The 27,851-nt window shown below is 51.1% G+C and overlaps 2 protein-coding genes across 5 annotated transcripts; both read left to right on the top strand.

The window, feature by feature from the left end:
• The first annotated feature begins 286 nt into the window (after positions 1-286).
• Positions 287-14,846, top strand: GOLT1A (golgi transport 1A). Its single transcript, XM_004756390.3, has 5 exons — positions 287-399; positions 10,165-10,256; positions 11,456-11,634; positions 13,799-13,862; positions 14,496-14,846. Exons 1-5 carry the CDS (start codon positions 375-377, stop codon positions 14,532-14,534), a joined length of 399 nt encoding a protein of 132 aa, XP_004756447.1. The 5' UTR covers positions 287-374; the 3' UTR covers positions 14,535-14,846.
• A 146-nt stretch (positions 14,847-14,992) lies between these two features.
• Positions 14,993-21,144, top strand: KISS1 (KiSS-1 metastasis suppressor). 4 transcript variants are annotated; one of them, XM_004756389.2, is made up of 4 exons: positions 14,993-16,391; positions 16,952-17,139; positions 18,738-18,878; positions 20,693-21,144. In XM_004756389.2, the coding sequence occupies exons 3-4, from the start codon at positions 18,776-18,778 to the stop codon at positions 21,004-21,006; spliced, it is 417 nt and encodes a 138-aa protein (XP_004756446.1). In that variant the 5' UTR covers positions 14,993-16,391; positions 16,952-17,139; positions 18,738-18,775; the 3' UTR covers positions 21,007-21,144. The 4 variants fall into 4 exon arrangements, with proteins under 4 accessions (XP_004756446.1, XP_044936983.1, XP_044936984.1 ...); XM_045081048.1 differs by lacking the exon at positions 16,952-17,139; XM_045081049.1 differs by lacking the exons at positions 14,993-16,391; positions 16,952-17,139 and having other exon boundaries at positions 17,196-18,878.
• Positions 21,145-27,851: the final 6,707 nt, after the last annotated feature.

Here is a 27,851-nt window from a genome sequence, read left to right as displayed (position 1 = left end):
AGATACCAGTCCCCTCTATGGTCTGAGTTTTGCGAAGGACTTGGAAGCAGCTGAACTCGACCTCAGGGCGCAGGAGTGGGGGTACCGCTGGAGGGGCTGGAGGCGTCTCCTCCTCCAGGTAGGCAGAGCAAGCGTCAGGAGCCAGTGCCCTCTGGGACTACCCAGAAGAAGGGAGCCTACAACTTTAAGCAGCCGTTTGGGTGAGGAGTTGGGAGAGGTGGGGTTTGGAGAGAGGAGGGAGTTAATGATTCACCAGAGGCTCATTTCACAATTTACCAAGGGTCAGCTTCCCTGGACCATGCCCAGGTCTGGTCCTCTCTGCTCCTCACCCCTTGGCAGCTCCGACTCGGAAGGCCCCCCAGGCAGCCAGCGGCATGATCTCCATCACCGAGTGGCAGAGTGAGTGGAGGGGCTGGTGCCATGGAGGGGGCTGGGCTGGAAGGGAGGTTCCAGGCTGGGGGGGGGGTGTGGAAGGGGGGCCCCCAGCGGAGACACCTCCCCTCCCAGCTGGGATCTCTCGCTGGGGAGCCTGTGAGGCGACCTCTGGAGCCAGTGGCTGGAAGCTGCTGTGCTGGCATCCTGTGCAGACAGCTGAGCTAGGACCGGGTGTGGCTCCCCGGCCTTCCAGTGAATGGGGGCTGCTCAGGACCCCCAGGTAGCCAGACGCTGGTGCCTGGGGGAAGCAGCAAGTTCACCACCCAAGCTGGTCCCTTCCCCATCAGGGTTCTGAGACCTGGGATGCTGCAAGTGTGGGCGCAGGAGGCCTCTGCCCATTAGGACATTCCCCCCCACAAACTCTCAGGGACCCTTGTGAACTTGGGGCTCTTCCTTCTTCCTCCTTTCCCTTCTCCTTCTCCTTCTTGTTCTTTTAAATTTTTAAAGTAAACTCTTCCTCAAACATGGGGCTTGAACTCACCACCCAAGATCAAGAGTTGCTCCACAAACTGAGCCAGCCAGTGTCCCCACCTTGGGTCCCTTCTTATCAGAAACTAAACTCCACTCCTGTCCCGAAATTACTGTACCTTCACTCCTAAATATCCTTATCCTTCCCCTTCCTCTGCGGGGAGATGGCAGGGAGGTGGCCCACAGGCCTGGCAGGGCAGGGAGAACTGTGACTTAGAGCCTCTGAGCTCAGGGTCTCCTCTGTGAACTGGTGATACTATTCAGTCACTGAACAAATTTGTCTCCACTATGTGCCAAGCACTGTGTCAGGCATAGAATATACAACAATATACTGAAACGGAACCAACGTGTTCCTGCGTACATGCTGCGGTGGGGAAACAGGTAATTAACGGATAAAGAAATCAGTAGGTATTGGTCAGATGGGGATGGGTCCTCCGGACAATAATGGAACAGGGTAAGCAGGCTAGGGAAAGTGAGGTAGGAGGGGTTACTCTGTTATAGAGTGTTTAGGAAAGGCTTCATTGAGAAGGTATCTTTTATACAGAGACCTATATGAAGTAAGGAGGCAAAGCTGTGCAGTGATCTGGAGGGGAAACTGTCCCAGGAGAGGGAACAGGCAGTGCAAAGGCCCTGAGGCATTAGCATACTTAGTGCGCGGTGTGGCTGCAGCAAAGCCAGGAAAGGGGAGAGTGGTAGGAGTCTAGGTCCAGGAGGTCACTGAAAACTGAGGCTGTGTAAGAACTTTGGTTTTATCTCCAGCAGATGGGAAATGACTGGAGGGTTTTGTGCAGAGAAGCATGTGAGCTATGTACATTTTTAAAAGATCACTCTGGGTACCAGATTAAAAACAGACTGTAGAGGTGTGAGGTCAGCAACAGGGAAACCAGTTCTGAGGTGAGAGATGGTGGCGAACACCAACACGGTGACCATGAAGTGGTGGACCTGCTTGAGGCTGGATCAGCTCTGAGAAAATTAGTGGAAGGTTTTGCTGATGGATGTGGGTGTGAGAGAAAGAAGGCAAGAATCCTGCCAGTACTTTTAGCCTGAGCAAATAGAAGGGTTGAGTTGGGTTTTAGGCATGTTGAGTTTGATATGCTAGTAGACATGAAGGTGAGATGTCAAGTAGGTAGTCAGGTATGTGAGTCTTGAGTCAAGACTTTAGGTCTGAATCTAATTCAGGTCAAGGCCTGAATTAGACAAACTTGGGAACTGCCAGCATGTAGATGGTATTTCAAACCATGAGAGTCCATGAGATGACCGGGGGCGCTTTTCTCAGCCTCCCTACTCCTGACATTTTGGGGCGGGATAATTCTTCATTGTGTGGGTCAGTCCTAGATGGAAGTATGTCTCACTCCCAGTGCTGACAATGGAAAATATCTGCAGATATTGCCAAATGTCCCTCAGGGAACAAAATCACCCCTGCCCATCCCTCCAATTGAGAACTGCTGACTTAGGGAATAACAATAGAGAAGGGAGCTGTGTGTCCTGAGTCTGGGGGCAAGCCAACATGTTATTAAACCAAAGGGTGCTAAGTCCTATGAAAGGGAGAGATGAGGGAACCAAATCAAGGTCAGGTAATGGTGAGAGGACCAGGTTTCTCTAAGGAACCTTAAGACCTCAAGGATGAGTATGCCCTAGGCAGATAACACATGGGAGGAAACTGCATATGCAAAGGCCCTGAGGCAGGAAGGCTCATCTTAGAAACAGTGATGAAGGGAAGGGAAAGGAAGAGGGGAGGAAGGAAGAAAAGAAAGAAGGAAGGAAGGGAGATGTGGTTAGAGTATGGTAGGTAAGGGGAATTTTGACAAGAGAGGAAGATGACCAAGCAAGCCAGGTGGGGGCCCATCAGGAAGGGTCTGCAAGCCGAGGTGTGGCTGGGAGGATGCTTTGAGTGGAAGTCCAGTGGGAAGCCGTAAAGGATCCTCCGCAGTGCACTGACAGGATCGGTTGTATGCTTTCCAAGACCCTTGACTACTGTGTGGGGAAGGACTATAGCCAAGGACTAACTGGAGAATGTTGTAGGAATCCAGGAAAGAGATGATGGTGGCTTGGAATTAAACAGTAAGCGTGGAGAGAAATGCACTGTTTTCAAGATCCCTCGGGCAAGAAGCAGCAATAAAACTTAGCTGTGGGTTACACGGGGGAGGGGTGGCAAGAGCGGGGAGTAAGACTCACGGATGGCTGCGGGGGGTGACATTCGTATTCACTTGGGGAAAACCTGGAAGGGCGCAGGGTGAAGGAAGGAAGCCTAATAACTCAGTTTGGACCTGTTGAGTTCAAGATGCCTCGGAGAGCGAAAACCAAGTGAGCAGAGATGCTAAGTCAGCAGCTGGATATGAGCTTGGCAGCTCAAAGACAGGCATGGGCTAGAAGATAAATATCGACATTGTCAGCACAGAGTGGTATTTAAAGACATGGGAATGAGTGTGAAATAGAAGGAGAAGAGAAGCGAGCTTGGGCTCAAGCCCTGGGCAACGCAAACCCCAAGAGGAAAAGAAAGAAGCAGGAGCCAGCGAAGGAGGCTGGGCTGGTGCGGTCAGAACAGCAGGATGAAAATCAAGGGTATGGTGTCGCAGAAGCCAAGAGAGGATGCTGGAAGAAGGGAGTGGCCAGCTGCTGACAGATAAGCGCCAACATCCACCCATTGGACCTGGGAACACAGACGCCATTGTGGCCAAAGCAAGGAACTCCCGTGGATGGGCCTGGGAGTGGAGATGGACGGGACTGGGTTGGTTAAAGGCACTTTTTTTTTTTTTTTTTTAAGATTCTATTTATTTGACAGAGAAAGAGCACAAGCTGGGGGAGCGGCACGCAGAGGCAGAAGGAGAAGCAGGCTCCCTGCTAAGCAAGGAGTATGGGCTCCATCCTAGGACTCTGGGATCATGACCTGAGCCCAAGGCAAACGCTTCACCGACTTAGCCACCCAGGCGCCCCTAAAAGCACCTCTTCCAGAGCCAGACAACTGGGTTCAAACCCCTGTTCTGCCAGCTCCTGGCTGTGTAGACCCCAGGCAAGGACTGAACCTCTCAGTGTTTCCATTTCTGTTTGTGAAATGGGACTAACAGTGCAGGAGGGTTTCCTACATAACCTACTTCACAGGGAGTTATGAAAATTAAATGAGTTAATACATACAAGACTGTGCCTGGCAAAGCGCACTCACTAGCATTAACGTCAGCCCTGTTAATCACTGGTGTTAATCTTGAACGTGAACTGGGAGGCTCTTTCTCTTCCCGTTTCCCTCCTTCCTGTTCCTATTCCCAATTCAGTCATAACGATTCAGTCCTAAAGGCATCAGGCCCAAGGGGGAGAGGGCAGCCCAGAGCGGGTGGCAGATCCCTCACTGGCTGACAGGTGTGTGGGGACCACCGTCTGCCAGGCAGGGTGAGACCGGCACCCTAGCAGGGGTGGGGGAGGAGCTGAAGAATAACTGTCTTGGTGGGGGGGGGGGGGTCCCAGCAGATGCCACCCTAATCTAGTGATGGAAGAAACATCAGCTCTGGCTGATCTCCAGCAGGGGGAGCGCTGCCCCATCTGTCTGGCTCCCAGGGTCGTTGGTGGCAGGCATTTCTGTCCCTGCCCTCTCTGCCATGCTTGCCGCCCCCGAGAACTTCAGGAGCGATCCCCGCCCTGGTTGGGAACGACTGAAATCACGAAGCTACTGGAAGCGAGAGGTAAAGGAAGGTCTACGGCTTGCGTATGAGAAACACAGTTTGCGACCCTTTTCTGGGAGCTGTTGTGTCCACAGCGCAGGGGACGCTGGAAGGCGTAGGCTGCCCCCATCACAGGAAAATTCTGGAATTGCACCAGCCCTTGATGAGGAGTGGGGCGGGTGGAAAAGTAATAATTATGCAGGCCAGTAAATCACCGTTGCCCGAGAAAAGAGGAGACAAGAATCCATGGGGGGGAACCTTGAGAAACTTCAGCTGTCTCTCCAAAATGAGTAAGAGGCTCTTCTGAAGTGTTTACAGAAGGGATATAGGGATGTTTTAACAAAACGAAATGAAAATCCAGTAAGACATTCACATTGTGTTTCCACACAAAAACATCTACCAAAGGAGATAGAGGTGAAGTGTGTATCATCGGAATTGGAATCAATGACATATATTTTTTTAATATTTTATTTATTTATTTGACAGAGGGAGAGAGATCACAAGTAGGTAGAGCAGCAGGCAGAGGGAGAGGGGGAAGCAGGCTCCCTGCTGAGCTGAGAGCCCGATGTGGGGCTCGATCCCAGGACCCTGAGATCATGACCTGGGCCGAAGGCAGAGGCTTAACCCACTGAGCCACCCAGGTGCCCTCAATGACATATTTTTATGGCGGGTATAAGCTGATCACAGAGACTTTTAAAACAGGCATAAAAACTTAAAATGCCTTTGCCATTCAGGCGCAAGAAGCAGGGTTATGGTCTTCCTCCACAATACCCTAGTGTCTACAAAATTATCAGGACAAAGTAGTTGTGCTCCTAGATCTTCAATTTATTGTCTCTGAGGATAAAAAAATCAAAAAACAAAAAACAACCCTCCCCCCCACAAAAACCCCATGTAGCATGGAAAGACAGTGCAACCTTTGTGATGACCCAAAGAGACAATATCCTCTGCTCAGTGTTCTGGGCTCTTAAGAAATGTAACTCAAACAGGTGTTCCTGGGAAGTAGACATAGGAAACCAATCTGTTTAGATCACAGAGGTTTGTCAGAAACAGGAGGCATCAGCCATGAGTAGAAGATGGATTCTGGGCAGCTGGACAACGTGTTGAGAGAGAGGATGTGGCCTATGGGTCCTAACAAAATCCAGCTTGGCCAAAAGGAGACCCAGTGATACTGGCATTTTTCTGTACTCTGAGTTAAGTGAGATATTGATCTGTAATCTGAATGTTAAATCTCCTATGTATATGTTAAATCTCATATATATAATCTGAATGTTAAATATCATATATATATATATGTATATATATATGTAAATATGAGATTTATATGAAGAATATATATATATATATATTTTCTTAAGAATTTATTTTTAAGTAATCTCTGCACCAAACATGGGACTCAAGCTCATGACCCTGAGATCAAGAGTCACACACTTGGGTGGTACTTGGGTGGCTTAGTGGGTTAAGCCTCTGCCTTTGGCTCAGGTCATGATCCCAGGGTCCTGGGATCGAGCCCTGCATTGGGCTTTCTGCTCAGCAGGGAGACTGCTTCTCTGCCTATTTGTGATCTCTGTCTGTCAAATAAATAAATAAAATCTTAAAAAAAAAAAAAAAGAGTCACACGCTCTACTGACTGAGGGAGCCAGCACCCCTAATCTTATCTCTGTATTTTTAATGATTCTTTCAAAGAAGTCCTTTGGCCTTATTTCAATACTGACACTGATCATAAACCTCCTAGGATCTTATGGAAACAGACAGTGAAAAATGACCAGAAGGTAATGGGGTTGTTTCATTTTCCTTCTGTTGTAAACAGAACTTAGCCAGTAAGTCAAGTCTCAAAGATTTTGTTTTTGTCTTATTTTTACAGTTCTGCTTCTGAACAACCAGACTTTTAACAGTTTTTTACAACTATCCCTAAAAGCATGGCAATAATAACAATTTCATAGGTATTGTGAGGACCAATACTAAGATGTTCATTAACGAGTCCAGTACAATTTTTCTATTTAAAAATAACCCATATGTTCCCTTTAAAAAAATTAAGCCAACTTCAATTTGTAAAAATTAAGCTGTTTTTTAAAGTTTATTTGTTTAGTAATCTCTACACCCAGTGTGGGGCTCGAACTCACAACCCCAAGGTCAAGAGTCACACATTCCACTGACTGAGCCAGCCAGGTACTCTTAAAAATTAAGCCATTAAAAAAAAAAAAGGATTTTATTTATTTGCCAGAGAGAAAGAAATCACAAGTAGGCAGAGAGGCAGGCAGAGAGAGAGGGGAAAGCAGGCTCCCCACTGAGCAGAGAGCCTGATACAGGGCTCGATCCCATGACCCTGAGATCATGACCTGAGCTGAAGGCAGAGGCTTAACCCACTGTACCAACCAGATGCCCCTCAAAAATTAAGCCATGTTTAATAAAGTCATACATGTTGCAGTTTAAAAAGACACTCTTGCCATATCCCCATCTACTATGTAATTTACAATAAAAAGAAAATAAAGCATTCTAGCTATATGAAGTAAATAAAGTTGCAAGACTACACAATGTAAACTTGAAGTAGTACAATATCATCAGTAATTTTTTTTGAAGAAGGCAACAGAGTTCCATTTATAATACCATCAAAAAGCATAAAATATTTAGAAACAAACTTAATCAAGGAGGCAAAAGACTTACTGAAAACCACTAAATGTTCCTGGAGAAAATTTTAAAAGACACAAATAGACATCCTGTGTTTATGGATTATAAGATTTCATATTGTTAAGATATCAATATTACCCAAAGCAATCTACAGATTCAGTGTGATTTCTGCCAAAATCCCAATGGCATTTTTTGTGGAAATAGAAAAATCCATTATAAAATGCATATGGAACCTCAAGGGATCTCAAATAGTGAAAGCAATCTTAAAAGAGAAGAACAAAATTGGAGATTTCACACTTCATGATTTCAAAACTTATTACAAAGCTACAGTGATCAGAACAGTGTGGGACTAGCATAGAGACATAGACCAAGTGGGTAGAATAGAAAGCCCAGAAGTAGACCCAGGCAAAGATAGTCAAATGAGTTTCAACAAGTGTGCCACAACCATTTGGTGGGGAAATGGCAGTCTCTTCAATAAATGATGCTGGGCAAACTGGATATCTACACGCAAAAGAATTAAGTTGAACCTGTACATTACACCGTCTGAAAAAATAAACTCAAAATTTATCTTAACTCAAAGCAAGAGCTAAAACTATAAAGCTTTTAAAGAATACTTAAGAGAGAATCTTCACAACACTGAAATTGACAATGATTTCTTGGATTAGATACCAAAAATATAGGCAACTAAGGAAGAAGTAGTTAATTGGAATATATCAAAATCGAAAACTTCCCTGCATCAGAGGACACAATCAACACAGTGAAAAGGCAACCTATGGGATGGACGAAAATATTTGCAAATCATGTATCTGACGAGGGACTAATATCCATAATATATAAAGAACACCTACAACTCAATAACTGCAACAAAACCCCCAAACGACCATTAAAATGGGCAAAGGACTTCAATTGGCATTTCTCTTAAGATATACAGATGGCCAACAAGTTCATGAAAAGATGCTCAACATCACTCATCATCAGGGAAACGCAAATCAAAACCACAGTGAGATGCCACTCATACCCATTAAGATGTATGCTATCAAAAAACAAACAAACAAACAAACAAACCCAGAAAATAACAAGTGTTGGTGAGGATGTGAAGAAATCAGAACCCTTGTGCCCTGCTAGTGGGAATGTAACTGGGGCAGCTATCCTGGAAAATAGTGTGGAGGGCCCTCAGAAACTTAAAAATAGAACCCCCATATCATCCAACAATTCCACTTCTGGATATGTGTCCAAAGGAAGTGGAGGCAGAATCTTGAAAAGATTCATTCACCCATGTCACAGCAGCATTATTTACTCTAGCCAAAAAGTGGAAGCTATCCAAGTTCCACCCACAGATGAACAGGTAAATGAAATGCATTATAAACATACAATAACATTTTTTAATTAATTTATTTATTTGACAGAGAGAGACACAGCGAGAGTGAGCACACAAGCAGAGGGAGTAGGAGAGGGAGACGCAGGTCTCCTGCCAAGCAGGGAGCCCGACCCAGGGCCCGATCCCAGGACCCTGGGACCAAGACCCGGAGCCAAAGGCAGATGCGTAATGAATGATCCTCCCAGCCACACAACATGTGATGAATTATTATTCAGCTTAGAAAGGGGGAACTTCTGACACCTGCTACGGCCTGGATGAACCTGGAGGCCACTATGCTAAGTGAAATTAGCCAGTCACATGAAAACACTGTGTCATTTCTCAGATGAGCTTCCTAGAGGAGTCAGAATGATAGAAAGTAGAGTGGTGGTTGCGAGGGGTTGGGGAAGGGAGAATGAGGAGCCAGTGTTTAATGGGGACAGAGTTTCAGTTTTGTAAGACGAGAGTCCTGGAAACGGATGACGGTGATGCTTCCACGACGTGAATACGCCTCACGCCATTGGGTGTACACTTAAAGTTGTTCAGATGCTAAATTTGATGTGTATTTTATCACAATTTAGGGGGCGTTTCATTCAATTAAAAAATGAGCAATACAATGAATTGTTATTTGTTGATTATCAGAGTAGCAAAGATAAGTAAAAATTAACAATTTTGCGTGATGCAGAAGAAGGTTTCAGAAAAGCAACTTCACATCCTGTTATTGTTACAACTCTTCCTGAGAGAAGCAATGTGGAAAAAAAAAATTATCAGAACGTCAGAGATGTAGCCCTTGACCAAACAGGGGGTCCCTAATATCCTGCCCTTCTGCCCTTGGGCTCACTGGCTATCAGCCAACTCCTGCAGCTTCCGAGATTGCCCTGAGACATAAAACAAAAACACACAGTACAGGGTAGAGTGGGGTGCTGTCAGTGTGGGTCCAACCTGGTGCAGAGCTGCCCAGTTGTGGGACTGACGTTAGAGAAAGCCCAGGGGCGTGGAGGGGTGAGTACCCGAGGTGCAGCAGCGGGAGGGAAGGTGCAGAATGGGACAGCAAGCCCTGGCTAGGGTGTAGACTCCCAGGTGAGCACATTTCTTTTGTTTTTCCAATCCAGTGTGAGAGGTCATCTCCTGACAGCTGGGGGATAGGGACAGTTAGAGAAGGAAGCACACAGTGTGAAGAGTTATCTAGGAGGGCAAACCTGTTGAGAAATCAAGCAAGACAGCTGTGTCTAAGCATCCGTGGCTCCCAGGTGCAGGAGGACAGGATAGGAGGGACCCAACCCTGACCATGATCTGGCTCATGCAGCATTTGCAAGTAAAGGGAAGCTGAAGAGAGAAAGCAGCTAGGACAGTGCAAGTGACCTAGCAGAGCCGTGGTGAGGACAGAATGCCCCGAGTACAGAACTGACCAGCAGTGCGCAGGCGCTAAACGTAAATCTGTACCTTTCCCTTCCCTTCCTGTCCCGTCATTCCCCGCAAGCACGGAAGCTGAGATCCCTGGGTGAAAATGGAGCCACCCCAACCCCCACTCCTCAGAGAGCAACTGTCCAGTGGCAATGGGGGAAACTTCCACCACCCCATCCTGAACCCCCCCCAAAGCCCATCCTACCCCAACCTGCTTGTCCATTGCAGAGATTGGTGTGGGTACCACCAGCTTTGGCGTCTTCTTCATCCTCTTTGGGATACTGCTGTACTTTGATTCGGTGCTCCTGGCCTTCGGAAATGTGAGTTCCCCAGCCTTTGTACCTCCCCCACCAACCTACCTGAGGTCTCTCTTGCCTGGAAGGTCAGCCCCAAGTTCATTCAGATCGTGCCCATCCGGGGGTCAGCACCATCAAGCCCAGGTAGGTGAGGGGGCCGGGAGATGCACAGCGAGGTGTGACAGAGCATCTTAGGACCTGGATTCTTGTGGCAAGCTCTGGGTGAGGCCCTGCAGCTACCAAGATGCATCAGCCACTGTCCTTGCCATCAGGATCCCCCTCGTCTAGCAATAGAGACATAACCTGCACATCTGTAACTGGGAAGGAAGGCAGGGGCAGCCATAAAGTCGTAGTGAGATGAGCACATTGAATATAAAACAAGGTACCTGGAGGAAAGAAAGCACACCCAACTGTAGAGGGATGAAAAGGAATTTGGAGGGCGCCTGGGTGGCTCAGTGCATGATCTCAGGGTCCTAGGATCGAGTCCCGCATCGGGCTCTCTGCTCAGCAGGGAGCCTGCTTCCTCCTCTCTCTCTCTCTGCCTGCCTCTCTGCCTACTTGTGATCTCTCTCTGTCAAATAAATAAATAAAATCTTAAAAAAAAAAAAAAAAAAAAGAAAAGGAATTTGGAAAGGAAATGGGTGTGAAGGGGGGTGACGCACTTCCAGGCAAATGAACAGGCAGAGAAAAGGCATGGAGAGGGGAGAGAGGACATGGAACATGCTGGAAGAAAGCCAGAGGGTTAAATCTGATGGACACCTGGGAACTCCTAATGGATCTATTAGGAGCCAAGCTGAAGACAGTAGGCCAGAGAGTGGAGCCCCGGTGGTTCCGTGGGACTCCGGGTCTGGCTGCCTACGCCTCAGGGCTCACCTCCATAAAATGGAGAAACTCTATCTATGCCGCCTTCCTTTCGAGGTGTGATGAGAAATGAAGTCATATACAAAGAAGCACTTGGGATCCAAGAATTGGGTGAGCAGCCGGAGACCAAGGTTCTCCTTGTCCATCTACCCGTCTCTGGGCAGCTCTGTTCCCCACAGGCAGAAAGGACCCAAGGCTCTGGGAGTTTGCCAGTTTGCGGGGTCACCCTCTCTGAAGGGTTCCTCCTTGAAGAGTTAGCAAGTCCTGCCCCATGTCTGATGGGGGGCGCCAGGCCTGACCCCTGACTCCCAGGGGGGATTGGTGGGTTTGCTCTCATGCTTCTCTCCCTCCCTCCCCCACAGCTGCTCTTCCTGACCGGCCTCTTGTTCATCATCGGCTTGAGGAAGACATTTTCCTTCTTCTTCCAGAGGCACAAGCTCAAAGGGACCAGCTTCTTCCTGGGGGGTGTGGTCATTGTGCTGCTGCGCTGGCCCCTCCTGGGAATGGTCCTGGAGACCTATGGATTCCTTAGCCTCTTCAAGTGAGTACAGGTCTCCTTCCCCTGGAGGAGCCTACTAGGGCCTCTGAGTAGCTGAGATCACCCCTCACCAGGTCTGGGCAGGACGACCGGCAGGGTGTGCAGAAGCTGGGACTTTATCCTGCAGGTGGGAGTCGTGGAAGACCTGAAAAGGCAGGAGGGGCATCAGGCAGACACTGTCCAAGACATCCTACTCCAAATTGGAGGGATCGGACCCCCCCCCCATCCACAAACATTGAGCACCTACCACATGCCTGGTACTGTGCCTTCCCCTAAGGAGGAGACACAGGGCCTGTTTTCAAGTTCAGCAACCCAGCAGGGTTGCCCTTCATATGCCCCAAGCACGCTCACTATCATCATCGCACTTTGACGTCCCTATGACCCGCTGTAGGCCTACTCTCTGCAGATAAGGAAGCCAGCTCAGAGAGGCTGCCTCCTGCCCAAGGTCTCACAGATAGTGTGCAGAGTTTCTGGACTGGACCCAGCTGGGCCTGGCTGTCGGCCCCACATCCCTCGGCCTGGCCTGCTGACAAGTGAATCGGAAGTCAGCAGGTGTGTGACCACTGCCTGGGCCAAGGGAGGTGTCCTGGAGGAAGCAAGACCCGGGACAGGGCCTGAGGACAGGCAGGCTTTACGAGGAGACTGGAGGGTGTTTACGGAGAAGGAAGGAAAGGGTGCTGAGGAAGGAGAGGCGAGGAAGGGAAGACTCCCAGTGTCTCTGGGGACCGGGATGACGGGGACCGGAAGAAGCATGGCTTATGGAATCATGGGAAGGAGCCAGGGTCAGGACCCCGGGCTCTCCTATGGCCTTCCGCTTGCTCACAGCACCCTTGAAAACACCTTGATGAGTCCAAATGCCCCAGACCTCTTAGACATCTTATAAAGTGGTTTCAAAGACATAAATTTTCTCACACACACTCTGCCATTCACTTACTTAATGCTCAAATATGTCATCATTCAGTCATTTATTCAAATAGTCAGAAACGTCAAAAGTACCTACTGCGTGCCAAATCCAGAGCTAGGTGTGGGGCTGTGGGGCTGAACCAGGAGAAGCTTCCCGGGGAACTCGCAGCCTAGTTGAGAAGACAAGTTCTGACAACAGGGACCGTCTTCTGAGGGTTTAGAAGCATGAGCAGGGCCCCCACAGAGTCCGTAGTGTGAACCAACAGTAAAGCTTGACAGGGTTCCCTGTCAACAGCACTGCTGGGGGAGAAAACCAAAATGGGAGCTACATGGGATGTTGGCGATGCCGGGGAACCTCAGGGAAATGAAGCCCAAGGAAAGGAAGTAGCCAGAATTCAAATTTCTAACCCCCTCACCTCTGCACACACACACGGCTCCCTCCGCATGCCGACCTCAGTGCCTCCGAGCCCATTGAACGATCCCATACATGTGCCCGGCCAAGCCTTGCCAGGGCAGGTCCGAAAAGAGTTGGGGGTGCCGAGAACAAAGGGTGGCTCCACGCATGCCTGGACGAGGGGGACAGTCTGCGCAAGAGCTGCTCCAGCAGCCGCCTGTGTCTGGAGCCCAGGAGACCTGTAGCCGGCGGTCCACACCCAGTCCAGGGAGACAAAGACAGTCACAGTCCTACACAGGAAAGCTTCCCCAACATTTCTTCATGTAAGGCCCTATGACATAAATACTATTCTTATTAAAGCCGTTTACAGCTGCAAACTGAGATTCAGAGACATTAAGGAATTTGCCCAAGTTTATATGGCACCAGGAAGTGGCAGAGCCAAGATTTGAACCCCAGGAGCCTGACTCCGGGCCCTTTATTCTTTTTTTTTTTTTTAAAGATTTTATTTATTTGTTTGACAGACAGAGATCACAAGCAGGCAGAGAGACAGGCAGAGAGAGGAGGAAGCAGGCTCCCCGCTGAGCAGAAAGCCCGACGCGGGGCTCGATCCCAGGACCCCGAGATCATGACCCGAGCCGAAGGCAGAGGCCTAACCCACTGAGCCACCCAGGCGCCCCCGGGCCCTTTATTCTTAAGCTCTCCACGTGGTTGTCTCCCTAAAACCAGAGATGCGGATCCAAGCCTGCTCCCAGAGCCCAGGGGCCCACTTTCTTGGGAACCAAAGCTGGAGCCTCTGGGTGGACCTCAGCCTGGACCACTCCCCTGGCCCCCAAGGCCGTCGCTGACCCCCTCCCCACCCTCTGTTCCTAGGGGCTTTTTCCCTGTCATCTTTGGCTTCCTGGGCAATGCCTCCAACATCCCCTTTCTGAGCACGGTAAGTGGATAACGCACGGGCTTTGGGGTGGACTGGGGGTCCCAGATGAGACTGCTGTCCCCACGGGGCAGACCCTTCCCCCATCTCCCCTCAAGCCCCTTTCCCCAGGTTGGCCAGCCTCAGCATCCCTTCCCATCCCCACACCGACTCCGTCCAACAGGAGCAGCGGAGGGGAGGGGGCCGGAGCATTGAGCCTGAGGCCTGGGTAGAGAGGAAGGTGGCTTTTCATGGCTCCTTATTAGAGCCAAAGAAACAGATTCAGAGAGTCTAGGTGATGCAGCCAGAAAGTGCCAGAGATTTCTGGAGAGCTGGCGGAGTCAGCTCCAGGCATGGAGGGGATGCATGACAGCCAATGACAGCAGCAGCACGTGGCAGATTCTACTGTCTCCTTGGGGCAGGCAGGGGACAGTCAGCCACTGCCCCCCCCCCTTTCTCTAAAGCATATTTTCTGACAGAACAGGAGCTCCCTGAGAAGCTCAGGGAGGCCCTGCAGCCAGCTGGCTCATCCCCGTGGCCCCCCTCTTCCTATCTGCACTTGGCTCTGTTCCCAGCTCTAAAGGCCCACTCCACAAAGATAGAAATGGAGTGTGCTCCTTGCTCTTTGTCTGAAGTAATGATTCTTGGCTCCCACAGCTGTTCCAGAGGCTTCAGGGCACCAGATCAATGGTCTGAACAACAGAGATGAGCTCCTTGAACTTGGATCCTTCATTGAGGGGGCTGAAAAGGAACTGGGCCCCCCCCCCCACCCTGCACTGGCTCATCTCCTGTCTCATACCCAGAGCTCTCCAAGTCCAGAAGGAAGGACGGAGTTGAATGAATGACCTCAGATCCCCAAGTCAGCTCACAAAGCTGTTGACGCAGTTGGGAGCAGAGATCCAGGGGGTCCCCCATGGAGACCGGACTGGGGCTGGTATCACAGACCGGCCCATATTTATGGGAGGAAAGCAAAGATTAAATCCCCAAGCTGTGTGTCTGAAACTCAAAGTCACTGTCTCCAGCCTGTCGGGTCCAGTTTCTGACTCAGGGCAGGCCGATGCACAGCATTCCTTGGAGTGAGGGGCAGGCCTGCTCTCGGAGGCTATCATTTTTATCCTGGTGGTTAACAGTCCTAATGAGTGAGATAATATGTTTGCAAACCCCTGTTAGCAGCAGGCATCAGACAAGTGTTGGGTATTAATCCCACACGCTGGTGGGAAATGCTACTCAGCCATTAATTAGGCGGATGTGGGCAGAGCGCACCCACCAGATAGCCCCGGTGCTGAGAGAGCTTCCTGTCTGAGGGTGACGATATGGCCCCTGCCTTTGGAGAGCCCCCGTCTGATGGAGGAGACATTCTCTGTCCTGGGAAGCACCTCGGCCCAGGGTAAAGAGTGTTCTTGCAGGCCTGGGAAGGAGACAAGAGTGCCTCTCAACACGTACATTTACTAACCGTCTGTGAGGGTCCTTGGTGTCTATGCTGAGCTATACTGAGCACGGGAGCGGGAAGCCCGTGGCTGCCTTAGGAACAAGGTACGTGGTGATCACAAAGCAGCGTGACCGTGAGACGTGCAGGGGTCCCTGGAGAAGCAGCATCAGGGGCTGTACCTGGAGGTCAGCTCTCTGGGTTTCCTGGGCACATCCCACGGACATGCAGCTTCTAGAGCTGCCACTTGATTTTACTTTCTTAGCCTCCTAGGTCAGACTGTGCCTTTCTCTCCCTTCCGCCCCCTTCATTACACTGCCTTCGTACTGGGTGCTCTTGTGGCTCTTGTCTGGAGGGCACGAGCCCCCCTTCTCTTCCCCCTCAGATTGTCTATTTCCAAGTCATTTGGGGGCAGAATGGGTCTCCAGCTAAGTGGGTCTGGGGCGAAGGGAGTGAGGAGGATGGAAGGACCAGTGAGAATCAGAAAGCCAGCCTTGGAGGGCTTCTGGAGGAGGAGAAAGAGGCTGATTTCAGTCATGAGAGCCAGGCTGTGGGAGGCATAAACGCTGGGCTCTCTGAGGGGTCCGAGGGGGAGGAGGAGGCAGAGGTGGGCCTATGCCTGGACACGTCACCTTGGGCTTTATAAAACGGACGTGATCAGGCCACTGCTGAGCCCGGCTCCCCTCTCTGTGGGTATTCACCCTCCCAAGTAGCCCTGGAGACCTCACTGAGCTCCGACCCCACCGAACAGAGCTGAGGTAGGTGCATGGGGTGGGGTGGGGGGCGGAGGGCATCCGCACTTGGAGAAGGGTCTGTCCAGCCCCAGTGAGGATCTCCAGGGAGGAGCAGGAATTTCCTTCTAAGACTGACAAACCTATCCCAGGCAGGCAAAAGGGGGTGCTGATCTTTCCTGATTATCACATTGGCCAGATGATTCTGGGGATGTCTCCGTGAATACCCTGACTCACGTTTATGAAACCAGGACCTTGGGGATCCCTTACCGTGGAAGGAATAAAGATAGTGAGTGAGCTCTGGCTGGGATGAGAGGCCACAGAAGCATTTGGAGGGAGCTGGGGAACCCCTCGGGGCTCAGGACTCCTCCAAGCAGTTCTCCCAACGTATGGATGGTGAGTACAAATCAAACCAAAGCCCCCAGCCACTGTGCTCGCCCCCTACACTGAGAACCGGGGGTTATCCCAGGAAGGAAGCCACCCCACTTCAAAAGCTCTCCCACCACGCCCAGAATCTATTACCCACTTCGTAAAAAGCCTGCGGTAGGGGCACAAAAATTGTCCACAGCTGGTCAGCCTCTCTGTCCCCGTGAAAGGTGATGGTTCTTTTCCAAACAATTCAACTCTACCACGTATGTTAAAGGCTTCTGTGCTGGGAAAAGAACTGAGAGGAGTGTGTGTGCGCGCACGCGCGCGCGCATTCTCACCTGGCCAGGTGGTGATATCAACGAGGAGGAGGTGCTACAGGTGGGAGGAGCTTGGAAGAAGGAACACTAACCTAACCACAAGGCCTGCCCACCCACCACCTTCCCCACTCACCACCCTGCTTCTGCAGAGCGGCCAAAATGCTTCATCTAAAATGCAACACACATGCCCCCCTCGGGCTCTGCCGACTCTGGGATAAAGCCCCCCTGAGCCCCTCCTCCAGCCTCACCACTGTCTTTCCTCCCGAAAAGCTCCGGTGCTCCCGGCCCTAGCGGGACTGTGGGACAGCTCCCGCGCCCCCTGCTGGAAATGCCTGCCTTACTCCTGTATTCAAGCCGCCGATCCGAGCTTCTTCAGAAACTCAGCTCCGGAGCGCCCCCTGTGGCAAAGCCGCCGCCCCGCTCCGGGATGAGCTCCAAGGGCTCCCCCAGCTCCCTGGGTACCCACACACCCCCTATCATTTCTGGTGTCATTTTGAAATGGTCGGCTAAGAGGACTCAATTTCTTAAGCTAGATCTTGGGGAGGGGCTGGAAACGAGCAACCCTGTGTCTTAGCACACCTGTGACCACCCCCCCCCCCAGCACCTAGAAGAGCGCCCAGCTGGTGCTGTGATGAGGAATGATCTCTGCACTAACGTGGACTGGGCACACGCACAGCCTAAAGCGATAAAAGAAATGGGTTTACACTGCTCTAATGATCTGATCCTGCCTCTTTAGAGCACGTGGAGAAAGCCTTGTCTGGCTTTCAGAGCATCCCAGAATCAAAGTCCGTAAGGAAAGGCAACCGAAGGGATAGTCGGTGACCAGCCTGATGCAATGCTCTTTTTAACAGAGAAGCAGTATGGTCCAGAGATGGGAATAACTTGCTCACGCCCCACAGGGAGTGAGGCAGAGCTGGGGCCAGGCTTCATGTTCTAGATCCCACTTCAGCAGTCTTCCTCTCTGCCCCGTGCCCAGGTCCTGGAGAGGAATGGGGGGTGGGGCAAGATCAAAAGTATGGACAGGGCTGAGCAGACCATTAGCAGCCCTGGGCACCTGTGATAGTACCGCCCCTCCCACTCGCCACGCCCCCCAGACCACTGAGGCTCCAGTCAACACCCTTTTTGTCCAGCCTTTGGACCTGCCTCCCCATCAGTTTGTCTTTACTCATGTTTGTTGGACAATCTCAGTGCCGGATGACTTTTTCTTTTTTTTTTTTTTTTAATATTTTATTTGACAGACAGAGATTACAAGTAGGCAGAGAGGCAGGCAGAGAGAGAGAGGAGGAAGCAGGCTCCCCACTGAACAGAGAGACCGATGCGGGGCTCGATCCCAGGACCCTGGGATCATGACCTGAGCCGAAGGCAGAGGCTTTAACCCACTGAGCCACCCAGGCGCCCCCGATGACTTTTTCAAAGGCAGCTCAACCTGAGAGCTGGAAGGGCTGGGGTGGGGGCGGGGCCTGAGAGGGAAGGTAAAAGGGACCTAGTGAGGGCTGGGTTCGCAGCTCCCATCTGAGCGGCCAAAATCACGAGGTCAGTTCAATTCCTATCATCTTGGAGCCCATGAAGAATAGAATAAGAAGACAATTGACCTGCTGAATCAGGGAAAGTTTTTTCTCTTCCTTGTATTATGGACAATAAGACAATTTAGTGACAGTCCTCAAGGCTTATGTGAAGGGCTAGGAGGGAGAACAAGATGATTTCCTCTTTCTTCCTTTTTTCTTGAAAAATGAAAGGAATGGAGCCTCTTGCAGCAGGAGGGAGCTGGGCCAGGTTCTGGAAAGTGCAATCTCACAGGAGAGTTGGGCACAGGAAGTCCAGGATGTATCCAGAGCCCTGCACAGAGCTCCCAGTCTCCAGAAAATGTCTGGACCTCAGCGCGCTCCACTCAGTGGAGCTCCTTGCCCTGCTTGACTTCATCACTCCCTCCTCACCCCTACACGCTGCCCCCTCACTCTCGGGCTCTCCTCTTCGCTTCACGTTGGGCTCTGTCCCCAACACCCAGCCCACAAAAACATGCACCTGGCTTAGTCCCCTCCCCCTTCCTCTGTCTCAGCCTCAGGACACTGACAGGACCTGGGCCTCCTCACCACGATGAACTCACTGGTCTCTTGGCAGCTGATGCTTTTCCTCTGTGCCACTGTCTTCAGAGAAACATTTGAAAAGGAGGCACCCATGGAGAACCCTGGACTGACAGGTATGCATTGTCTGGGAGGAAAGGGAGGAGTTGTTGCAAAGGAGAGGGAGGCTAGTCTATTGATGTGAGTTTCACACTGCATTTAATGGGAACCTAAGACTAACCCATGCAACGTATTTGGGGACCCCATTAATCTTGCAAGTAAGGGATGGCTTACTACTCTGGGCATCCGTGGGCCCCCCTAGGTTCAGGTGCTTGTTAACCACTGAGCTCCTTCGTGGTCTTCTCCCACTGTGTGCTCTGCTCTACACCAGCCACCTGTCTGAGCAGATCCATTGAGGAGGAATTTACTAGGCAAGTTTCTTTCATCAGTGATCTCGGGCCCTTTGTGGGGAGTTGGGGGGGGGGGAGACTTAAACAAAAGGACAGATCCTTACTACCTGTCAACCTTATGAGTCCATGTGCAGCTGATTAGCTGGAGAAACTGAGGCCCAAAGATAAAGAAGCCTCCCCAAAGTCAACCAAATGCCACAGCATCCCAGCAGGTGCAAGAGCTGCCAACAGTGTGTTTCTGAGGGGCACAAGCTGGTCCCCGAGACAGAAGTTGTGGGTTTAACACCGCTTGGGGGACAGTTTCCTGGGCAAACTAGCACGGGGCTTAGCCTCTCTGGCCCACAGTTCTGCTATGGAACTCGGAGCGTACCCTCTACACACCGGATACCATCCAGCCTGGAAGATAGCCCGGAGCAAAGAGGGTATGGCCCTGTGTGGGGGAGGAGGGGGTCCTTGGCCAACAGTGTCTTTTCTCCAGGATCAGGTATTCTTTCTGGCTGAGCGAGGGTCCCCCACAGAATAACCCTCCCATAGCCCCAGGGACATTGACCTGTTGGCTCTTTTCGGCAAATGGCTTTAGGTGAGGCCAGAAACAGTAGAGCCTGAGCAGTAATCCTACCACAGGGATGATGGGTTTAGCCAGGAAGGAAGCCATCATCCCTCCCGGGGCCTCAGCCAGGCCTGAAGCAAGTCAGGAAGGGCTTTCTAGAAAGATGAGCATTAACTCTGAACCACACCCACACTCCTCTTCAAAGTATGCCAAGGCATTGAGGAGCAGGGCCCAAAGCCAATGAACCCCCCCCCCAAACACACACCCACGCACACACCAAGCCTCATTTCCACTAATCTCGTGCCATTATTGGCTGGGGTTCTTGTCTGCTCGGAGCTAGCGGCACTATTTTCCTGCCAAAAATTAGAGTGAACTTAACAAGCCTTTTGCATGTGAAGTGGGTTCCAAATTAGCCTTGTTAGCCTTCAGCGTGAAGGGGAGAGATTATACAGACAGTGGGAGAGGTGAGCAGGTCAAGGTGACCCAAATCATTTCCCATTCTTCAGGGAGTCTTCCTGGAGCTTAATAGGGGTCAGAGTAATTGGGGAGGGCTATGGGGCACAGTGGTCCTAGTTCTGCTCTCATTTCTGTAACTACAAGCTGTTCATTCACTTTTATATATTTAATAAGCATCTGAGACCCTACTGCAGGCACGTGGCCCCGGCAGGGAGCCGAGAGCGGCAATGCTGAGTGTCCAGCAAATATTGCAGCCTTATTTCCAAGCTCTACCACGTTTGCTTCCAAAAAGGAAATAATTTAATATAAAAGATGTTTAAGATCACCCTGGAAAACCTTTGAAACTGAAGCTGTGTAGAAAGAGAGAGGAGCCATCCGAGCTGAGACGGCAGGGTCCTGCCTCGCCTTGTGCTCTGGGTTCCTAGAGGTCAAGGAAAGAAAGGCAAGCTCAAGTTAGGGACGTGAGCCGGTGTTCCAAAGCCGTCTCACCCGGGCGCTGGCCTCACCGCAGCCTCTCTCTGTGGCTCTGTCCTAGGCCAGCGGCTCGGACCCCAGGCCCTCCTGGCCCCGTGGGAGCAGAGCCAGCGGTGCGCGGAGAGGAAGGCAGCCGGGGCTCAGTCCAGCCCGCGGGCGGCTTCGCTGTGCCCGCCTCCCGAGAGCCCCGCGGGGCCCCAGCGGCGGGGCCTGTGCGCCCCCCGCAGCCGCCTGATCCCCGCCCCCCGGGGCTCAGTGCTGGTGCAGCGGGAAAAGGATCTGTCCGCCTACAACTGGAATTCCTTCGGCCTGCGCTACGGCAAGCGGCAGACTGCGCCCCCCGCGAAACTGGGCGGGAGCGCCTGGCGTGGCTGAGCGCGGGGTGCAGGTGGAGGGGCCGTGAACTTCAAACCCGGCCTAGGGAACCGGGCTTGCGGGGTTGGTGGGCGGGTAGAGCAGTGGGAAGGGGACTGGAGTTTCCGTCCGGAAGTAATAAAGGGAAAACTGCCGACACACCGAGTGATTTGTGGTTAATTCCTGCGAGCAGCACAGATGAGATTGTTTTCCTTCTCTCCTCACTTGGATCTTTTGCTGATTGTAAAATAGCTTTTCGCATTATCAAGCACAGATAACAGTGCTTTTCGAACTAGAGACTCAAAGGACCAGATTTTTTTTTTCCCCAGTCTGGGGCAGAGCGATACTTAACAAACACACACAGTGAATCACTAAAAAACTGAAAAAATTTTAAAAATAATTGAAGAGAAACCCAAACTGGATGCTGTTTCGGTGTTTCGGCAATATCGGGTTTCTGTTAAAATTTCTGAAGCTGTCTTCTTCATGCCTAGGCTTCTCTGATTGCCCACAGGTTACAACATTTTGCAGAGGGCCATGAGCCTTGGCCCTCACTCTGAGCAGCACTGATCTAGGCCTGGGGGAGACGGCGTCTGTATACAGCCAGCGGGACAGCTTGATCTGGAAGATGATGCCAACCACTGCCCTGTCCGAAGCCCCACAGTCCAGAGCACCGCTGGGGCGCTCGGACGGAGGCCCTGATGCCCCACTCCGCATGCAAGGGGGTGTCAGAAATGGCCGGGCTGTCCATGCCCCTCCCTCAGGGAAAGCCGCGGATGGGTCCAGTTCTTTATGTGTATCTCTTTTCTGCACCCTTGGATTCACCCAGAGGGCTGGGCATGTGGTAGCCCCATTTTCTCAGGCGAGAACCCTGAGGGTCTGAAAGATACCTAACTCCCTGAAGACACACAGCCCCTGACCAGCCAGCCTCATCAGGCTCCCAACACCAGCACCTGGCTCCCCCGCTTTACAGTCAGCCTGAGACTCCATCTGAGCCAGCCAGGCCCTACATCGGAAAGGTCAGTCTGCCTCGTGGGGACGTTCTTGGAGCCCCCCCAGGAGAGCTGGGGCGTGGGTTGCTGCAGTAAGAAGTAGAGGCTGGTCAGTAGGGAAACTGAGAGGAAATCCACCCCTCCGCCCACAGGAAAACCCAGCCCTATTAGGCAGCCCGCACCTACTCCTACCCTGCTTGGTCTGGGATGGAACTGTTCTTTCCCAGAAGGATTATGGGGCCACCGGCATCCCGTGAAGCACCCCAGTGTTCCACCCATTACAGAAACCAGGACTCCACTGAATGAAGGCGGATGCGTTGCTATAGCAATGAGATAGGCTGCCATGGGAACAGGACAACCTGCCCCACCCCCATCTCTACCCTGAAACCGTCTTCCAGGATCTTTCAAATTATCCCTGCTGCGGTGAGCTCCGTCCTAGCGCCGCAGGACAGGGCCACGCGGTTGGTGTTTCCAAGGCCCTTCCTCCCCCAAACAGCCTTAGGGTGCCTCTCTGTGCCTCTGGGAGAGGAGTCTTATCAACACCGATCTGAGAAGTGAGTTATCCTAGTCTCTCTGACCCAGGCCTCTCTCTGAGGAAGACTGTGGGTGGGAAGAGGCTGAGGGGTCTCCAACATGCTGTTAGGCACCCCCGCTTTACAAAAGTCCCTGTGGAGCCCCCCTCGTCCTTCCTCACAGCCTTAGGTTTAGGCAGATAGGAGATAAGAGCACGCACGTGTGTGTGTGCACATGTGTGTGCACACGTGTGTGCCTGTGCAGGCACACGCGTGCTGCTTCAGGGAGAGGCTCTCGTAAGAGAAGCAAGCCTGTCTGTGTGAAAAGGGCATGTGGAAGGAGTAACCATGAGAGCCACATGCACGTGCATACACACGTGTCTGTGTGACCCTGTGTGTGCTGTGGGCCCCTCTAACTACATTCCAGGCTTTATCGAGTGCCCCCCAGGATGCCTGTTCTAGGTGAGTTAGAACCCAGCTTCAGCAGGAGGGAGCTGGTCCCCTGCTTCTTGCCCCAGGACTGCAGCCTGGAAGACTCTGGGCTTTCCAGTTCTTTGCCCCGTATCTTGGGACAAAGGGATCTTCGGTTTCATAGGGTTCCCAGCCTGACTCTGCTCCCTAAATCGGAAAGAAGGTTCAATGCAGGTTGGAGGCTGTGAGGGGCTATACACACTCCTGGCCCCAGGGGCTCCCATCAGCCTCTCCAGACTTTCTGGGTGAGCCGGGATTGCTAGAGCACGGGAGCCCGGGGCATGGAGGTAAGCCTGCCTAGGGCACTCACACCCATTCCTTCCTGGGATCTCTGGAGGGACCAATAATCAGGAGGGTCTGGGCTGGAGGAAGGGAAGGAGGCAGGGTCTCTTCCCAAGTTCCACCCCTTTTGGGAAGCCTGTTAGAATAGCAGGGAGCTGGTCTCATATTCCCGTGGAAAGGCATAGGCAGTCATGTTACTGCCTCGAGTATCACTCGTCCTATATTGACAAGGACAGGGCAAGTACGTGCAATGTGCTAGGCTGCCCCCTTCGCCCTCACAGCAACCTCATGAGGTGCGCAATGTCATTCCCTTGGACAAAAGAGAAACTGAGGCTGGGGGAGGGTAAGGGGCATGCCCAAAGTTACATAGCAGAAAAGCTCCAGAGCTGAGAGCTCGGTCCCCCACCTTCTCACTCCAAACACCACAGTCTCCCTACACATCGCTACGGTCCCTTTCTCTCCAGCCCTGTTGTGCGTGGGGCCACCTTTTTCCCTGCATGATTTGTCTTGGGGAGCAGGGCTGGCAGCCAGTGTGACACCGAACTGGTCCTTCTCCAGCTTTTTAAATAAGATTTATTATTATTATTATTATTATTTTTTATTAGAGAGATGGAGAGAGAATACAAGTAGGCAGAGCGTCAGGCAGAGAGAGGGAGAAGCAGGCTCTCTGCTGAGCTGGGGCTCAATCCCAGGACCCTGGGATCATGACCTGAGCAGAAGGCACCCGCTTAACTGACTGAGCCACCCAGGGACCTCACCTCTTCAGCTTTGATAACAACACCGTCAAGGTCACCGAAGATCAGAGCAGGCCTCCTCCCCTCCAAGCTCCTGTCAAGGGCCAGGTATCTGAATTTTGCCCTTTTGTTCTCCTTCTCTCTCTGGAAGTGGCCTCTGCAGTCTTGGCATGACTTCGTCACAGGGCATGACGGGAGGCAAGTCCAGGAAGAGCCAGCCCGGCCTTCCTCACCTTCAGTGCTGGCTGCCAGTCTACAGCCGTCAGAGCCCAGTGCATCTCCGTGCTTGCCTCAGAGCTGGGAGCCCCAGGACAGGACACACAGCCCTCCGCTTCACCACCTTCTCACGTTCTATTTGCTTCTGTTTTCTCGAAAGCTGTCCAATATAGTCTCTCTCTCTCTCTCTTTTTTTTTTTTTTTAAGATTTTATTTATTTATTTGAAACACAGAGAGAGAGATCACAAGTAGGCAGAGAGAGAGAAAGGGAAGCAGGCTCCCTGCTGAGCAGACAGCCCAATGTGGGGCTCCATCCCAGGACCCTGGGATCATGACCTGAGTTAAAGGCAGAGGCTTTAACCCACTGAGACACCCAGGCGCCCCTGTCCAATATAGTCTTAACTACTGTCCTTTCAGTGTGTTACCTCCACAAAACCTTTAAAAAGTACCACTTTGGACATATGGCTGTCTGTTCCCTTCCAAAGCCCCTTACAAAAGACACCAAAGGAACAGGGAGGTATGAATTCTCAAGGACAAAGAGAAGGGACAGGAAGCCGCAGCAAATGAAAAATAATGAGCAGATTTTGAAGATGGCAAGTAGACAAAGGGCTTGGCAGAATGAGGGAAGCTGCCACCTTCACGCCAGCAAAGGAGGTTCCTGAGGCACGCCAGGATAGTCTCAGGACTGGGAGGTGCTGGGCTGAATTCTGGACTGAAAATGGCAGAGGCAGCATTGGGGGGGTTGCTGGCTGGAAATCTGAACACAGAACGCTCAGACTTCTGCATCCTCCCTCCCCAGTCCAAACAGCCAGGCTACACCCCAGGAAGAGGCTAGAGCTTCGTCCCTTGAGGACACAGTGGAGACCTTGAGTCATGGAGACACAGCCACCATGAGGTTGGAGCTGAAGAGGGTGGCTAAAAAGACAGTGTGAAAGCCTGAGGATGTCTGTCCAGCCCCATCCCAAATCTCTGTTCCCAGATGTAGGTAGCAAAGTGTTACCTTGCCAGAGAGAAGGCCCCAGAGAGAAGACCTCGGGTATGGGCATGGGAGGTGCCTGTCTTCATCCATCTGGGCTGCTCTAACAAAATAGTATAGACTGGGTGGCTTAGAAACAACAGAAATTTGGGGATGCCAAGGGGGCTCAGTCAGTTAAGCGTTTGCCTTTGACTCCGGTCATGATCCCAGGGTCCCAGGATCGAACCCTGCACGAGGCTCCCTGCCCAGTGGAGAGTCTGCTTCTCCCTCTGACCCCACCCCTCTTGTGCTCTCTCTCTCTCTCACTCACTCTCAAATAATTAAATAAAATCTCCCAAAACAACAACAACAGAAATGTATTTCTCACAGTTCTGGAGGCTGGAAGTCCAAGATCAAGGGGGCCCAGATTCACTGTTTGGTAAGGGTCCACTACCTCATTCATGATGACTGTCTTTTTGCTGTGTCAACGCATGGCAGGAAGGAGAGACCTCTCTGAGGTCTCTTTTCTTAGGGGACTAATCCCACTCAGGAAGGCTCTACCCTCATGACCCTATCACCTCCCATCACTTTGGGAGGTAGGATTTCAACATACGGCTTTGAGAAGACACGAGCATTAGGTCTACAGTAGTGCTCCAGAGAAAAGCCAGCTCAGAATCCCCATCTAAAGTGGGGTGACCTGGCATAAGCTTGCTGTGACACTGAATTTCTAGGCCATGCCACCTGACTCTCAACCATGAACCGAGAGCCACAGAGTCCTGGGGATTTGCAAAAAACCTCATCTGGGCGGAGACCAAACCAAAGAAACACAAAGAACACAGAGACATCATTTAAAACAAACAAAAAAAAAACAAACAAACTGGTCTGTAATTAATATCCTCAGGGGGCATAAGAGATAATTCTATATCCATAAAACAAGTAGTGGATGCAATAAACGAAGAATAGTCAAGAATTAGAAAAGGCCCTCGGAAATATAAAATATAGGAGAAAAATATGCATAGAAAAATTGAGGAGTTGGGAACCTAAAGTTAAGGAAATCTCCTAGAAAGTAAATTAAAAAAAAAAAAAAACAAAACAGAAAAGGAGCGCCTGGCTGGCTCAGTCGGTTGCGATGCCTTAAAAATAAAATCTTTAAAAAAGAGAGAGAGAGAGAGAGAGAGAGAGAACTCAGGAGATAAAATATACAATACTTAGAAAACAAACAACTTGCAGTATGCTACTAATGCAAGTTCCAGAAGAGAGAACATAGGAAGGAAGAAATGATCAAGGAATCAAATGCAAGACAGTTTTCCAGAACGAACGGAAGCACATGGATTTCCAGATTGAGGGCACGCGCTGAGCCCTGGAAGAGACCCACACCAGGGACCCGGGATCGGTGCCCCACGCCCCCAGAGATAAAGCCACGGGATCGACTAGACTCAAGAGTGGCACCAGACTTGTGAAAATCTGAAAAACAACTTCCAATTTCAGAGGGAAAATATATTTCAACCTAGAATTCTATTCACACCCAAACTAGAAAGAGGAAGCGTGGAACGGAAACATTTGTAGATGAGCCAGGCCTGGAAGCGTTGTCTTGTCTGGCAGGCTCTCTCGGAAAGCTCTAAGCGCATGCTCAGTTGGCAGAAGTGCAGCCTGAGGACAGGAGCATCCCCCACCCCCAGCCTGGATGCAGTGGGGAGCCGCCAAGAGCGCCCCAGGCCACGGTGTGCCGCCAGGGGGCGCCTCGGTGGCTCAGGCGGTTTAGTGGGCCCACTCTTGGTTCCAGCTGAGGTCAGCTTGAGATTCTCTCTCTCCTTCTGCCCCTTCTCCCTCTCTCCCCGCCTCTCAAAAAAAAAAAAAAAAAAAGTGTGCCGCCAGCCTGGGAACTGGGAGCTTCCAGGAGAAAATCCCACGGATGAGTCCGTGAACATGGCACGAGGCAGGGAGGAGGTTTGGAGTTTGGAGGACCCGGGCGGAATTCACAGGCTCCTAGGAAAACAAGGAGTGGGAAGAAGATGAAGGGGTTTTCAGTGATGAACTTAAGGAAAAGCAAAAAATTACATGGGGGAAGGAATTGCATTATACGTTGTGAACAATAATTGAATTATAATAATGTAAATCCTGACTTCTGATTTTGTCAAAATTGGAGGGGTGGAGTATGAGAGAGAGAAATCTTCATGTGCCATGAAAGGCGATCAATAAATAATGTATGAGATAGAAAAAATTAATAAACGGAAGGAGGAGCATAACCTTGGGAAGTATAAAAGACTGACAATAGCCAATAGCCCGGCGAGTCCAAAGGTGGAGTTGTCTCAGGAGGCTCAGTCGGTGAAGGGTCTGCTTTCCGCTCTGGTCATGATCTCCCCGTCCTGGGGTCCTGAGATAGAGCCCTTGCTTTAGGCTCCCTGCTTGGCAAGGAGTCTGCTTCTCCCCACCTTCCACCCCCACTGGTGCTCTTTCTCAAATAAATATATAAAATCTTAGGGGAAAAAAAGGTGGTGCCTCTGTGTAGCAGGACTGAGGGCTGGCGGGTGGGCAGTGAGGGGACAGAAGGGGGCTGGGGGCTGGGGCAGGACTCATGACTGCTAGGTTTCATTATCAGCCTTTTAGTTCTATTGTTTTTTTTTTAAGATTTTATTTATTTATTAGACAAAGAAAGATATCACAAGTCAGCGGAGATGCAGGCTGAGAGAGAGGAGGAAGCAGGCTC

Source organism: Mustela putorius, unplaced genomic scaffold, assembly GCF_011764305.1.
Source record: "Mustela putorius furo isolate JIRA1106 unplaced genomic scaffold, ASM1176430v1.1 tig00000508_pilon_pilon_pilon, whole genome shotgun sequence".
Classification (NCBI taxonomy): Eukaryota; Metazoa; Chordata; class Mammalia; order Carnivora; family Mustelidae; genus Mustela; species Mustela putorius.
This window is presented reverse-complemented; position numbering and strand designations above follow the sequence as displayed.

Excerpts from the sequence above, each read along its gene's own strand:
- KISS1 (XM_045081048.1), top strand. The coding sequence starts at position 18,776 with ATGAACTCACTGGTCTCTTGGCAGCTGATGCTTTTCCTCTGTGCCACT. Across the intron at positions 18,879-20,692 it reads GGAGAACCCTGGACTGACAG|GCCAGCGGCTCGGACCCCAG; the intron begins GTATGCATTGTC and ends GCTCTGTCCTAG.
- GOLT1A (XM_004756390.3), top strand. The coding sequence starts at position 375 with ATGATCTCCATCACCGAGTGGCAGA. Across the intron at positions 10,257-11,455 it reads TGCTCCTGGCCTTCGGAAAT|CTGCTCTTCCTGACCGGCCT; the intron begins GTGAGTTCCCCA and ends CCTCCCCCACAG. Across the intron at positions 11,635-13,798 it reads GGATTCCTTAGCCTCTTCAA|GGGCTTTTTCCCTGTCATCT; the intron begins GTGAGTACAGGT and ends CTCTGTTCCTAG.